This window comes from Pelmatolapia mariae, linkage group LG4 (assembly GCF_036321145.2).
Source record: "Pelmatolapia mariae isolate MD_Pm_ZW linkage group LG4, Pm_UMD_F_2, whole genome shotgun sequence".
Classification (NCBI taxonomy): Eukaryota; Metazoa; Chordata; class Actinopteri; order Cichliformes; family Cichlidae; genus Pelmatolapia; species Pelmatolapia mariae.
Genome location: NC_086230.1, coordinates 12,219,186 through 12,233,747, shown reverse-complemented (window position 1 = coordinate 12,233,747; position 14,562 = coordinate 12,219,186). Strand labels below are relative to the sequence as shown.

Sequence of the window (14,562 nt, the reverse complement as noted above, 5' to 3'; positions counted from 1 at the left end):
GAAGGAGGATCTTGAAGTTGATGCATAGGTGAACTGGAAGCAGTAGGTATTAATGGACCTAAAGTGTGGCAAGAAATATACACCACCAGCATCCCAATGATCGAGACCAGACAACGATTTAAAATAAAAAATATTATGTATATATATTCCAAGGTGGGCCCGCGTGAATTGTAGCTTCAGTCTGCTGTTTTTCGCCGCAGCTTTAATGAATGTTTTCCAAAGTACAACACCTCCTATCAGCACATTTACCGGTTCCCACCAAGGTACGCACGTGGGGCTCGCACAGATCCCACAAGGTGTGATGGGTAAAAGCACCGCTGCAGCGTGCGCTCGGTCCATCCCTGTGGTGTGTTGATCGCTGGTGTAACAGTTTCGTGACGCGGCAGTAGACTTTCATAATTACGTAACCACTTCAGCTCTGTGGCGCTCCCAAATAACTATTAAGCTTGACTTGTGCCTTTTCACCAAGATGGACTCAACAACGACAAAAGACGCGGAGAAGAACTGTGTTCTGTGCTGCCAAGAGGTCGAGATCTTCGCCTTGGGAAAATGCGACCATCCCGTTTGTTACCGCTGCTCCACCAAGATGAGGGTGCTGTGCGATCAGAAGTACTGCGCCGTCTGCCGGGAGGAGCTCGACAAGGTGCGCGTTCTTGTGCTACTTTAACCCGGGGATGGAGCCTTGTGGCGTTAGCTAGGCCTTAGCGTTCTCATAGTTTTTACTCTATAAAAATAGGCACAAGTTGTGTGTTGGCATCCTAACTGCGTTCAGAATCAATTAAAATAGTCACCAGGGGAAAAAAGAGGTGGCAACTCATTGTGCGTACCCACTGTGGAGACCACTTTTCTCCTCGCTGTCATTAATTTAGCTAAGCTAACTAGCGAATATTAGCAAGTGCATAAGTTAGCTTATCTGTTAGACTGACACTGGTCAGAAAGAGTTGGTTTAGAAGCCGGCTTTTATAATTGAGCTGATGACAGAGTGCTTGTCTGTCCGACGTTTATGGCTATACCTCATTTAGCCAAGGTGACAGTTAACTCTATAATACATTTTTCATTGAACACGTAACTGTCACCTCTCAATCTAGCTTGAGCTTTAGCGGCGCTGGTATGCTACCTGTTATTACTGGGTTGTGATAAATGTTTAATTGATATAGTTTTAGATGTCATTGTGATGTGTGCCTACTGTCAGCCCTGAATAAATCCGAATCTTGATTGCAGATGACGGAATGAGTCAAAACAGGTGGACGGTGGCCCCGGCCTCATAACACTTCCTTAAAGGCCAAATATACCTGTGATCAGAAGCTTACATCCACTCATTATGGGAATGAATGTCATGGTCGTTTGGGGCTTTAAATGACTTCGTTCTTTCTCCAGGGTAAAATGATTGTATAGCACACATCTTTAATGACTTTGACAAAACAAGATCGGGTTAAGTGTGGACACCACAGTTCCAGTAGGACAATGATCCCAAACACACATGAAAACTGGATTTAGAATAGATAAAGCAGGTTAGCAATAAGCCTCTGGAATGGCCTTCCCAAAGTCCCTACTTCAGCCCCACTGAGCATTTGTTGACTGTGCTTAGAAAACAACTCTGAGACTGACCAATTTTATTGAAGTCTAACAATTTTGTCAAGAATAGTAGTCAAATATCCAGCCAGGATTACAGAGAGCATTTCAACCTTTCAGCACTAAATTAACACGACATTCGTGTCCATGATGAGTGGTCGTAAACTTTCCCAACAGCTGGATGTTGTAATGTCAAACTGTGTTGAATTGCCTAGATTAGAAGCGTACCAAATATGCATCGTCTGTACTTATGTGGTTTTGCTCGTTCATCATTTCATGTGATATTACAGTAGGTGTTTGTGAGACATCACTGGTATGCTTTCTATTTCTAAAACAATCATCTTCCTCCAGTTACCACAGGTTATTACTGATCTGACTGTCATGTTGTTTTCAGGTGGTGTTTGTGAAAAAACTGGAGGCCTTTCAGTCTCTGCCCTATCAGCAGTTCTCTTGTGAGAAAAAGTATGACATCTATTTTGTGGATGAGAAGATCTATGCCCAGTACAGGTACTAGATGTCTCTATTCTTTGTGCTTGTGTTGCTCTTTGGCATTTCAGTTCATTTATACTACAAAAGCCAGAAATAACAGTAAAAGAATTACAGTTAACATAGCTGAACTTTTGCTTGAAAAGTACAATGGAAATGTATATCGAGAGCCATGCTGGTATTAACTAATGCTACGTGTGGTTAGAGATGGTGCTCTTGCGGTCTCAGTATATGGTCATATTGTAAATGTATACAAGCATGTATATAAACCGGTATAACTAAAAGTCGGCTTTTAAAGCCTTTAGTGTTATCTTCTTGAACACTCCATGCTGTGTTCTTGTTTTGATTGCTTTTAAAGTGAGTCTAAGTTTGTGTGATGACTAAAGTGAGCGCTTTTATTTGCAAATGTGTAAATGACCTGCTTTAGCAGGAAGTATCCTCAATCTGATCTGATCATTTAACTAAACAAAAACTTGGCTTGAATTTTGGGTTTTTCCTGCTGTATCCAACTGACTTTAATGCCCCTTTTGATTTTTACTTGACTCCGACTGAACTTTTCCTCGATGTGTGTCTGTCAGGCATCTGCTGTTGCCCGAGTGTCTCCGCTGCTCAGAGCCCAAGGTTTTCTCCAGGTTTGAGGAGCTCGAGCAGCACATGAGGAAGCAGCACGAACTTTTCTCCTGCAAGCTCTGCACAAAGCATCTAAAGGTATCATCATCATCATCATCATCATCATCCCTAAAGAGTAAATAAAGGGGTGTCTGATCGGGTTCTCAGTATTACATGACTACAGTAGTAGCACAAATGTACATGGAAACTTTGTAGCACAAACGGTTCTTTTTGGTCTTTTTCTTTTTAATTTACTGGAGCAGTAAATTAAAAAGCAGTAACAGTGTTCAGATATAAATATGAATGCTTAGTCATTGCCCTTGACAGCAGTATCTGCTACTAAATGGTAACAAAAGCACTTACACAATACAGTTGTTGAATCATATTAAATTCAGCCCCCTTTTTAAGGTTGTTATTTGATGTATTGCTTTTCACACCGAATGAGAAACCGTAGCATTGTTCAAGTTGTCTGTCGATAACTGAAAGTGCTGTGCATCAGGTCATTAACTTAAAAGGTTTTGCTTGTACCATTAAGTCAGATTTACAAATTGTGCAATCATTATTTTGCATTTCTTGGTGGAAAGATCTCTTTTTTTTTTTTACCTGCTGTTGCATATAAAAATGGTGAGTTGGACAGACTTACATTTTCAGGCAAATAAGGGCTGGTTGAAGGAAGCAAGATATAAAGATGACAAATATCAATATCCTGATAAAGAGCTTTGTTTGCTAATCTCCTGAATAATTATTTACTTTAAAAGTTACTCTTTCCCTGCAGATCTTTTCCCATGAACGGAAGTGGTATAATCGTAAGGAGCTGGCACGTCACAGAGCGCATGGAGACCCAGATGACACCAGTCACAGAGGCCACCCGCTCTGCAAGTTCTGCGATGACCGTTACCTTGATAACGATGAGCTGCTGAAACACCTGCGTAGGGATCACTACTTTTGCCACTTCTGTGACGCAGACGGCTCTCAGGAGTACTACAGGTGTGTGTGACCCTTTCACTCATCCACACAAACCCTCCTTTGTTTAGTGTTTTTGTTTTTGCTACCTAATGTAGAAGAATATTAAACCAGACTTTTGGTTTTTAACCCTGCTACCAACAGTGATTACCAGTATCTGAGTGAGCACTTCAGAGAGAGTCACTATCTGTGCGAGGAAGGTCGCTGCGCTACAGAACAGTTCACTCACGCGTTTCGCTCCGAGATTGACTACAAGGCCCACAAGGCTGCAGCACACAGCAAGAATCGAGCAGAGGCTCGACAGAACCGCCACATCGACCTGCAGTTTAACTACGCCCCAAGACAGCAAAGGCGAAATGAAGGTCGGTCAGTCGAGACGGTGGTGTTTTTGTATTGCCATACCACCAGGATTTCTGTTTGGCATTTGAGATGATCAGAACACATGCGTTCTTACAGGTATGGTGACAGGCGAGGACTACGAGGAGGTGCGTCACAACCGAGGAGGAAGGGGAAGGCCTCACGGGGGACAGAAAAGCTGGAGGTACTCGAGGTGAGTATAAATGACCAGCTCTGAGTTAACTGGAAGGGAGCATTAGTGGTGGAGCTGTCAGAATTGGAAGAGATGGCTGTTGTTAAAGGGTACATTCGTCTTTGTCTGTGACATGGAAATTTTGCAGGATGTAAAAAGATGGATGGGTGCAGTTATATGCATGAGAACTGGACTGCAGAGCATCCACTTGTATTGAGAGACAGACATGGAAAACATTTGAAGAATGGATGCACAGCATTGTTGCACCTGGGTGTCTCACATTGTGCTGTTACTGTGTTTGCGTGCTTGTGTATCTGTATATTACTTTAAAAAACTTCAGCAGCTGTTAGAGTGGGAGTAGTTTCTTGCTTTTTACCGTTTTGTCTGCTTGTCTGCACAGAAATGAGGAAGACAGGCAGGTGGAAGCTGCTTTGAGGGCATCCATTGCAATGCGAAGACAAGAAGAGAGAGCAGCAGTGCAGGAGAGGAGCGCTCCCAAACACTGCAGAGAGGAGAGGGCCGAGAGACCAGAACCGCAAGAGCTCAGACACCCGACCGGACATGCCAAACAAGCGAGCAAACCTCCAGGTAAAAAGTAAACTGAAAAAACATACATAAAGGTTATGGTTGCTAGATGTCAGGCATGTTTGTCTGCTAGTTTAGTGTATTTATTTCTGCCTCTTTAACAGTAAAAACAATGAAGAGCCAGAACCCCCGAGATGTAGAAGATGACTTCCCAGCTTTGGGAGCCACAGCTGCTGCACCTGTGTAAGCTTCATCAAAGTACAACGTTAAGTTCTCATCATTCAGTGTGTGTGTGAACATAGTGTGACACAAATCTGTCATTTGTGCTGTTTTTTGTTTGTCCCTGCAGTGTAAAGCCAGCTCCTGCAGTGACTGCACCATCCCATGTAGCTTTAAAGGAGGACGACTTCCCCAGCCTGTCAACTGCCACGCTCACAACCCCCATGACTCCAGCTTACTCTGCGCAGCCTAAGAAGACGTCCTCTTTTCAAGAAGAGGATTTCCCTGCTCTCGTCTCCAGAGTCCGGGCCCCCAAACCTGCAGCTGGTACCACCTCTGCTTGGTCCAACCACACATCTGCAGCTAAGCCCAACACTCATCCTCCTCCCTCCTCCAGACCTCCCCCACCCCTCTCCTCTGTATCCTCTGGCCCTCAGCTCCTGTCCTCCTCATCCTCGTCATCTTCACGGAGGAAAAAGAAAGTGGGTGAGAACGGGAAAGCGTTGTCAAATTACTCTCCCCTTCATTCCGACGATGAAAGCGGAGGAATGACGCAGCAGGAGTTCCGCTCAGTGCCCACCATGTTGGATATTTCCTCTCTGCTAACTGTTAAAGCAGGCAGCAGCAAATCCTCAAACCCGGCTGTGACCTCGAGCGCTTCAAATCCAACCCCCAACACCGATCTCCCGACCCCAAAAGCCAACAAGAAGAAAAAACAGAAGAACCCAACTGCTCCCCCTACATCTGCAGCTACAACATCAGACCTGGGAACAACTGTAAATCCAGTCTCAGTGGAAACAACGGCACAAAAGGAAAATGTTCCTGAGAAAACGTGGAACAAACCGCTTTCCGGTCCTGTGACAGCGGCACTTACAAGTGGGCTGGCTAACGGCTACGCTGAGCAATCGCCACCCACTAGCAAAGATGACGCTCCGGTAACAAATCATCCCAATACAGAGCCTGCCGATGAACAAGAGGAGGAGTTCCCTGCCCTCATGACCAAAAATCCACCACCAGGTACGGAATAACAATCCACAGTATTCATTTGCTTCTTTCCATCCAATATATACACCATACAGGTCTTTCTTACAGGACCTCAAACTACAAACGACTAATACATTTAAAACTGAATGTACAGCTGCTTTAATGACTGATAGCTGCCATCACAAAGAAGCGGGGGGGAGACTTCCTGGAAATCATTTGGAAACTCTCCAACTTAGCTCTTACAATAAACAGAGTCAATAAGAATTATGGAAAGTCATTTCTGTTCTTTGATTGTGGTTGATTGGAAACCAGGAATTGTTCATTAATAGGCAATATGATATTTGATTGATATGAGAGTGGTCTGGCAAGCAGTGGTAAAAAGGTAGACAGCTAAGGTTTTCCATAGACTTCATATAAAAGAAGAGCCCCATAGAGTTTGACTCCTCATTTAGTGAACGGTTTGGCTAATCTAATGTTTTGGTTTGGTTTGGGGGTTTTTGTTTGTTTGTTTTTTAGCCAGATGTTACTACAAAGCACCCACATCCCTAAATTTAAAAAAACAACAACAAAAAAAAACCAAGTCACCCACCACACAGTTGTTGTAAAGAGGGAAACTGGTTAAAACCTTTTCATACCTGGCTGTGAACATGCTCTTCAAAATGTTGATAGGTGGATATTTAAACCCCGAGCTTTGAGCTCTGAGCTTTGATTTGACTTAATTTTCGGTTTTCATCAAATTAATGATGTAATGATGTTATACTATTGTAAAACCGTATAAATGCCTCACAAATAAGCGTTTTGTTTAAACACAGCAGTGTTGGTTTTATAGTTAAAACCCTGAGAACTATTTTTCAGAGTTGGTACTGCATCGTTCAAAGTTCACGTTCTTTGTTTTTCAGGCTTTAAGACCTCTTTCCCAATGAAAGCCTCAGCTCCAGCCCCATCCTCCACCATGCCCCTGCCTCCACCTGGCCTGGGTATGTCAGCCCCTAAACCTCCCCCAGGCTTCACAGGGATCCCCCTCAACAGCAATGTGGTGGAGTCTACACCCCCAGTAGTCAACCTGTGAGCCTATCTCGTTTTTCTACATTACATGATCACTGCTTGACACAAAGGTTTTTGGTTGGCCTTGTCGGTACTTAGTGTCTTTTGTCTGTTCCCAGGCCTCCCAAAGTGCCGAGCAATGGTTACCTGGTGCCAGAGGACTTCCGCGAGAGGAACCTGGAGCTGATCCAGTCCATTAGGAAGTACCTCAACGATGACGAATCAAAATTCAACCAGTTCAAAAACTACTCTGCCCAGTTCAGACAGGTACTCACTACATGAGAGCTAAATACTCTGTTGGTATGGATATTTTGTCTGGGGTTTTTTTTGGTTTTTGTTCCCCGTCCCCTTTAAATGCCCCTGAAGTGGTTACAGCTCTGTGTTAAGGTTGTGCATCCCTCCGAGTGTTGTGAAAAGTAGTATCTCAGGGACAGACTTTTATTTTATTTTTTTAATTTTTTAATTCTAGTTCACTTCAACTTAAATGAGTAAGTTAGAATTTAGTTGTATTTGACCTTATACATCAATTATGACATAATAAATAATAACTGTCACTGCTTTATCATCCTCAAATGAGGATAAAGTGATGATGAAGGTCAAAGGTTAACGTACATCATCGTAATGTTGTGCATAAACACAACCATTATTCAGCACCGTTACTCAGAGTCAGGAGGGTAGTGTGCGTGATTACCATAGCGTAGATCAAGAGAATTCATTATAATGATGTCATGATTTTCCACATTTATAAAAAAAAAAAGTTCTTCCGTGCTGCCAGCTAAAAATGTGAATACGTATGTGCATGTACTACCTGATTTTTATGGCTGCAACTTTATTTTCTCTCTGAATCAGCTTTGTTGGCCAAACATAATAAATTTAAATACCTTTGATTTAGGGCTGCACGATTAATCGTTAGAAAATCGCGATCTCGATTCATACTTATGTGCGATCTCATTTCCAAATGACAACGATCTAAAAAAAAGAAAGAAAGACGACGACGATTGTCCCTTTGATCCGGGACATAATCTGCATGAAAACAAGCGCTCACTCTTCCTGCTCAACAAATGACAAGGGCGGAGCCTTATACCACGTGATACAGAAGCTGTGCCGTGATGCTCAAATTGGCAGGAAAGAAACAACGGAGAACACGTCAGGGGTGACGAGAAAGTGACAGGAGAAAATTTGTCCCGGTCAACCACCCAAACATCAATAACGGGAACCTTATACAGCGCTTCCCTATACACGTCGAACTCCCGCAGGCACAAAGAAATTACTTACTTATCACCTGACCAAAGATATGGCTCCCATCAACACTGTGCAAAACGAGGGATTTAGGAAAATGATCAACACCCTAGACCAGGGGTCGGCAACCTGCGGCTCCGGAGCCGCATGCGGATCTTTAGTCCTTCTACGGCTCCGCGTGGTTTGGGGAAATAAATAATTTTTTGTAAGTAATTAGCTAAAGTCTACTTTATTTATGTTAGTTCTTTTTTAACTCGTAGTTCTAAATTGGAAGATTATTGTGATATTGAAATATAAATATAAAATTATATTGTATTAGTTTTTGATCGATCAAAATAAGCGTCACACTTGCGGAAGCCGATATACCCGCCGAAACGCCGTGCGAGACTTTCAACCCCAGGAAGGCCAATTATGGATCTTCGGATCCACATTATGTCAGCAGCTGTTCTCCAAAAACAAACACGTTCACGCCTCACAGACGACAGCTTACAGTCGTGCATAAAGATGAAAGTGACCCCGATCGTACAGCAGACGCTGTGCGCAGAGGTTCAGGAGCGGAAGTCCCATTGTAAACATATCACGGGAGACCCAACTATGTTTCCATGAACACGCTTTTCAGCATCTTTTTATTGTCCACTTTTCACACACGGTTGCTTTACGCATACAGCCGGTGTTAAAGCTCGCAGCCCGACACACACCAACACAACAGCATAGGTGGCACAGATGTTAAGGCGGCGAGGCGTGATTGCGGGTACCGCTAAGGTGCGTCCGCCTCCCCTGCAGCGGCGCTGCAGTCCACGCCCCGCCACACACATTAACCAGGTAAAATACATACTTAGGCGGAATTTTGCAAAGTTCAAAATGTGTTAATTACATAAATAAAATGTAATTTTCTCTGTAGCACTTCATGCATTTAAGCAACACACCTTAGTTGTTCACACAAAGCATAAAGGTAAAAAAAAACCCAATATATACAGTGTTATGTTCATTTTAGATGTCAAAAAGTATTTGCGGCTCCCAGAGTTTTCTTTTGTGTGGAAATCGCGTCCAAATGGCTCTTTGGGTGTTAAAGGTTGCTGACCCCTGCCCTAGACAAACGCTACACAGTGCCGTCCCGCAACTATTTTTCTATTGTTGCACTACCTGCTCTATGCACGCACTGTCGAGCAACGGTGGAGACGGAATTTCAAGCAGTACAACATTTTGCGGCAACAACAAAATGTGAGGCATTTATTGTTTTTATGTTTATTTATTGTTTTTATGTTCAGTTTCAACTGTTACGAAGTTGATGTGCAGTTAATAAGTGCAATAAATATTTATACTGGAAAAGAAAATCGTGAGAGAATCGTGATCTCAATTCTAAGCAAAAAAATCGTGATTCTCATTTTATGCAAAATCGTGCAGCCCTACTTTGATTGGATTACATTAAAGCCTTCACCTCTATATTTTGCTCTAGTTTGGACAGATGTGGATGTAAAGTGCCACTCCCCTGGTTGTAGGACTGTGTAGTCGATCAGTAAAACAAAATTGCAGCTGATTTCTGCATTATATTAATTATTATTAATAATATATAATAATAATGCTTGCGTGTGTTGAGTGAAAAATGTTTAGCTCAGTGGTTATTTTGTTAGGGCTTACCTTTTTCCAAGACTATATTTCTTTATTTAACATGAATGACAAAGGAGAAGAAGCCCACTGAAAGAACCTGCTCCTCACATTTGGCACTTCCTGTTTGTTTACTTTGCTTATATGTCCTCTCTGTCTTTCCAGGGTGTGATATCAGCAGCCCAGTACCACCGCAGCTGTAAGGACCTGCTTGGGGATGGCTTTAACCGCATCTTCAATGAGCTGCTTGTGCTCTTACCAGACACGGGCAAGCAGCAGGAGCTCCTGACTGCGCACGGAGACTGTAAGGCACTGGAGAAGCAGTCTGGGGTTGGAGGAGGAAAGAAAAATAAAAACAAGAAGAACGCCTGGCAGACGCCTGCTACAGCGGTTAACATGGCAGCTGAGCTGGACTGCCGGGTGTGCCCCACTTGCAGACAGGTGCTGGCCCCCAAAGACTTCAACTCCCACAAGACCCTGCACATCACGGAGAGCGAGGAGTTCCCCTCCTTGCAGTCGATTAGCCGCATCATCAGCTAGCCCCCCTTTCTCAGCCTTCCTCTGGTCCGTTTGCCATTGCGAGGCGAATTCAGTTCTGTGGTTCTGACACAGCCACGCAGCAGCCGGTGTGGGAAAGCAGCAGCTCATTTCCTCTGGGAGGAGTCGGAGGCCTAGTGTAGCAAAAGAAGATGGTTCATGGTGTTTCCACTTTGATGGGGATTAATATTGATAGGTTTATGTGATTGGTTTACAATTCAAGATGCACAGGGTCGCCACATCTTAAATCTTCTTTCAACTCTCATCGTTTGAGGACGTCCCCAGCTGGCACTGGCACCGGCAACGTCTAATCAGAACTCTAAATTTATTTAATGAAAGCGGAGAGACGAGCCAGGGCTTTACTTGAAGAATGCAACGCTCCCTAATGCTGAAATTATATTGATTTTCTTTTCTTTCTTTCTTTTTTACCTTGCTCTGGCAAGTTGATAAAATCTGCATGAGTCTCCAGCTGTGCTGCTTGGTTAAATAAGATGTTCAGTTTGAATATTTAGCTTTATATTTATAGCTGTCTAATTGCTTTTAATTGTTCATTGCTCTATGCAGGCCTGTCAACAGTGTCAGTGAATGGACTCCTCATTCAGGACGGTGTGTCAGAAAGTGAGCTGCTTCAGAAATTGGAACAAATTATGGATTCATCAGTTGAATGTTTTTTGTTTTTCTTTCAATAAACCCCATTCTCTTTTATTCCGTTTGCACAACTCACCAGTAGATTTCATAATTTTGTTTATGGACTGATACAAATGTGGCCATGATGTTGCACAAGGTTTCAAAAGGAAATTAAAGAACTGAACAATGAGTCTTGTTGTATATTTCTCAACAGTTTTGTTCAAATTGTCTTTTTAAAAATGGGAGAAACAATTGAGATCTCCACTTCAGACTACACATTTGGTTATGATGAACAAATTCAGCTGAAGGCACCGTTGTTTCCACCCACACTCGGTCTGCGTACTCAAGTAAAATCAAGCACTGACACAAATTTACAGGTGATGGATTATCTACTCATCTCTTTGTCATGCTTGTACTGTTGTCAGCAGTGCGTCTGTGTCTGAATGTGTGTATTAAAGTGGCAGACTAGTTTTCACAGAGTAGACTGCTCTATTTTCGACCTGCTGCCAAAAACACAGTTTCTGTTGACACTGCAAAGTTCTCTGTGTTTGACTTGATGGCAGTTTGGGGGTTTTTTTTAACCATTTTTCAGATATTTTCATACCTTAAATATTGACTAGTAATGCACATAGCTCTGATATATCATTTGTGATATAAAACTTTTTACAGTGACCATCCAAAGTTTGGCTGTCTTAACATTTTAGAGTCTTAACAGACTTTTGGGGGGTTTTGCTTATTCAAAGATGCTGTGAACATATTTCCACCAATCTGGTTCCAGTGTTACTGTAAAGCCAGTTCTACCTTTGTGTCTTCAGGGAACCAGCCCACATTTTGACGAGTTAAAGAATTATTATGTAGAAGAAACTGATGGCAGACCCTGATAACTGCTTTGGGCCTACTGGGGAAGCTCCAATTGTCTTTAGCTGTTTGGGGCTAAAGGTCTGTTTCAGTTACCTGCTTCAATATAAAAAGGGGAGAAAAAACATTTTAAAAGTGGATACAGATGCCAAAATGTGCATGTTTGTCTCTCTGGAGTTATTAATTTGAAAAATGTCATTAGGCACTCGAATATTCCAATTTGGCCATCGTTTCCACCTACGAAACTGCTGGTTTACTACTGCAGACCACTTGATAACTTTCGAAGGCTTTACTGTTGATTTACATGGTTTTGACTATAAGTAGGTCAAATGTAGAAGTTAAGCTTCTCTGCTTCAAGAAAAATAAAATAATTACAGTTACACATGTTACAAGTTGCTCCAGTGGTCTGCTGACACACTGCACAGTGCTGTGCAGGCTCACAAATTACCTTTTAACTCTTAGTTTTATGAATCGTAGTGCTATCGTGGTTCCAACATTTAGCTTGCTGTATTTTGCCCAAGGACACTTCAGTATATGGATGATAGAGCTGGGGAATGAACCGCTGACCATCTGAATAGTAGACAGCACGCACTGAACCACTGTGAGATCTTTGTGGGCCATGAGTAACAGTTGGGTAACTAGTGAGGAGCATAAGGAGATCTAATATATGTACTACTACACCCGACACACATGATGGCACATTATTTAAGCATAAACAAAAAACGTCTTCATGTTTGATTTGACACCAAGATCACATAAAAAGCAAGTGCAGTGCAAGTCTAACTATACTGAAAATGGATCTCTTTATCAGAAAAGCAATAATAAAACAGGTTTTGTACCAATTTTGGTACTTGTATCCACCTGTGAATGATTTCCCTCTAAAGTTAAGTTATCTGGTGCACAATTAGAGCTTTCTTATTGAAGAAGTGTAGGGGTTGGCACAGCTTCCACTCTCTAAAGCTTTGGAAAGCCCAGGGAAATAGTGTGTATATGTAAAATAAAATAAAGTCACAGGTCCTCACCCACGAAACCAAGGGACACAAACAGCCAGTCCAGAACATGGTTTCTTTTTTATTGGAGTGACGGTCAGACTGCAGTCCAGAGACATTCAGGTAATAGACAGTGATACACATCTCTGTACACGCGTTTTTACACTGAAGAGGTCAAACACCTTCAGGAAAGGAAGAAGCAACTCAGAAGAAACGTTTAAGGGGTAACACGCCATAAAATCAATGTTCACTTGAATTCTTGGTTGATGTAGCGTCAATTTTCATCTATGGAGGAAGACACTGTAACATCCATGCAACGTATTGTACTATATGACATGCCTTCTTTACGACCTCGGTCTAACAGATTAATGACATGAACGACTGATTTTAGCCCCTTTAAGAGTGATCGGACAAAGTATTTCCAACAGAGAGTGCTTTCTAGTTATAAATAAGCATTATTGACATAAATTTATTTATTTGTTGTTGTTTTTTTAATTTTCAGTAGTAGTGGACACATCAGACCCTGGACAGCATCACACAATAGTTTCATTTACTTCAATAACATACTGAATTTTACAATCAAACCAATACCACGGTGGTGTACATGGGCCAGAGCACAAAACACAGAGAATGCTTGTATTATTATTATTATTATTATCTACCACAGTGACTGAAGAAGAGACTGAAGCACTGAGAACATCAATACAACCTGACCTGACAGCAACCCAATCTACCCAGTAACACCCCAGCAGCACCTCTCACCCAACCACAGTTATCTGTTCACTACCATCCCGGCAACACTGAAGACTTAAAGGACTACATCGGTGCTTTCTGACACATAACGACAGACTATTTTCAAAACTCATGCCATAAACTGAACTTAAACTTTATCCATAGCTGCTTAAATCCGATTTCTCAGAATGGCAATGGCAGACTCCACCAGCAACAAAGCTGCTTTCAACTATGTCAAATGTCTCCTCTAGAAAAATGGTGTCAAAAATAGTATTAAAAAAACCCCTATATTTATGATTAAATATTCTTTCAACGTTTTTATTTATTAGCAGGTTGTGGTTTATGGTAAGCTGGCGTCCTTAACAGTTAAATCTGAAAAAACAAACAACACGTAAACCAAGCTGGACTCTGTGAGAACATATTCAAAGCATTTTCAAATAAACTAAGACCAGCCCGTGTGAAAAGTAGGGGATCTGTGCACAATTTGCAGCTGGTGGGCTAAAACACAAAGTGTAGTCCTTTAACTCTTACAAATAGACTTAACGGTACTCTTCCTGTCTCCTATTCTAGCTGTAGTCCTGCAGCCAGTGGCGTTGCACCCTGTCCCAAAATAAAACTCTGAAAGACAGGACTGTTGGATTATCCCACGGTTTTAAAGACATGCTTAACTTAACACTCGCTGACAGACGGCGAGGTGAGTAAAACTGGGTTTTTTTTAAAGATCACAGGTAGATCAGTGTTATTCATTTGAGTGCTGGAACTGAGGACACACAGAAATTCTATTATTGCAGAATAAGAGTTTTTTTTCTATAACTACATATCTACAGTAGTTAACATTTTCAGTCTGTTGGCTTCCTGTAGCTCCAGTCCCTGAAATCAAGGGCCGGATCTGGATTTTTAATAATACTTTAAGTTTTTTTTTTTAGATGTGTGTACACACTTGTGCAAAACTACAACTGAGGAATCAGAAAGTTAATTTAAAGTATGGATACATTTGCGGTTACAAACGTATAAAATGATCCAGTCAGCTTCACCGATGCTGCC

At 42.0% G+C, this 14,562-nt stretch overlaps 1 protein-coding gene across 1 annotated transcript; it reads left to right on the top strand.

The window, feature by feature from the left end:
* The first annotated feature begins 161 nt into the window (after positions 1-161).
* Positions 162-11,129, top strand: znf598 (zinc finger protein 598). The gene is made up of 12 exons (XM_063471478.1): positions 162-643; positions 1,967-2,079; positions 2,637-2,766; positions 3,443-3,654; positions 3,775-3,992; positions 4,087-4,180; positions 4,560-4,747; positions 4,849-4,927; positions 5,034-5,920; positions 6,787-6,952; positions 7,051-7,198; positions 9,941-11,129. Exons 1-12 carry the CDS (start codon positions 470-472, stop codon positions 10,313-10,315), a joined length of 2,784 nt encoding a protein of 927 aa, XP_063327548.1. The 5' UTR covers positions 162-469; the 3' UTR covers positions 10,316-11,129.
* The last annotated feature ends 3,433 nt before the right edge of the window (positions 11,130-14,562 follow it).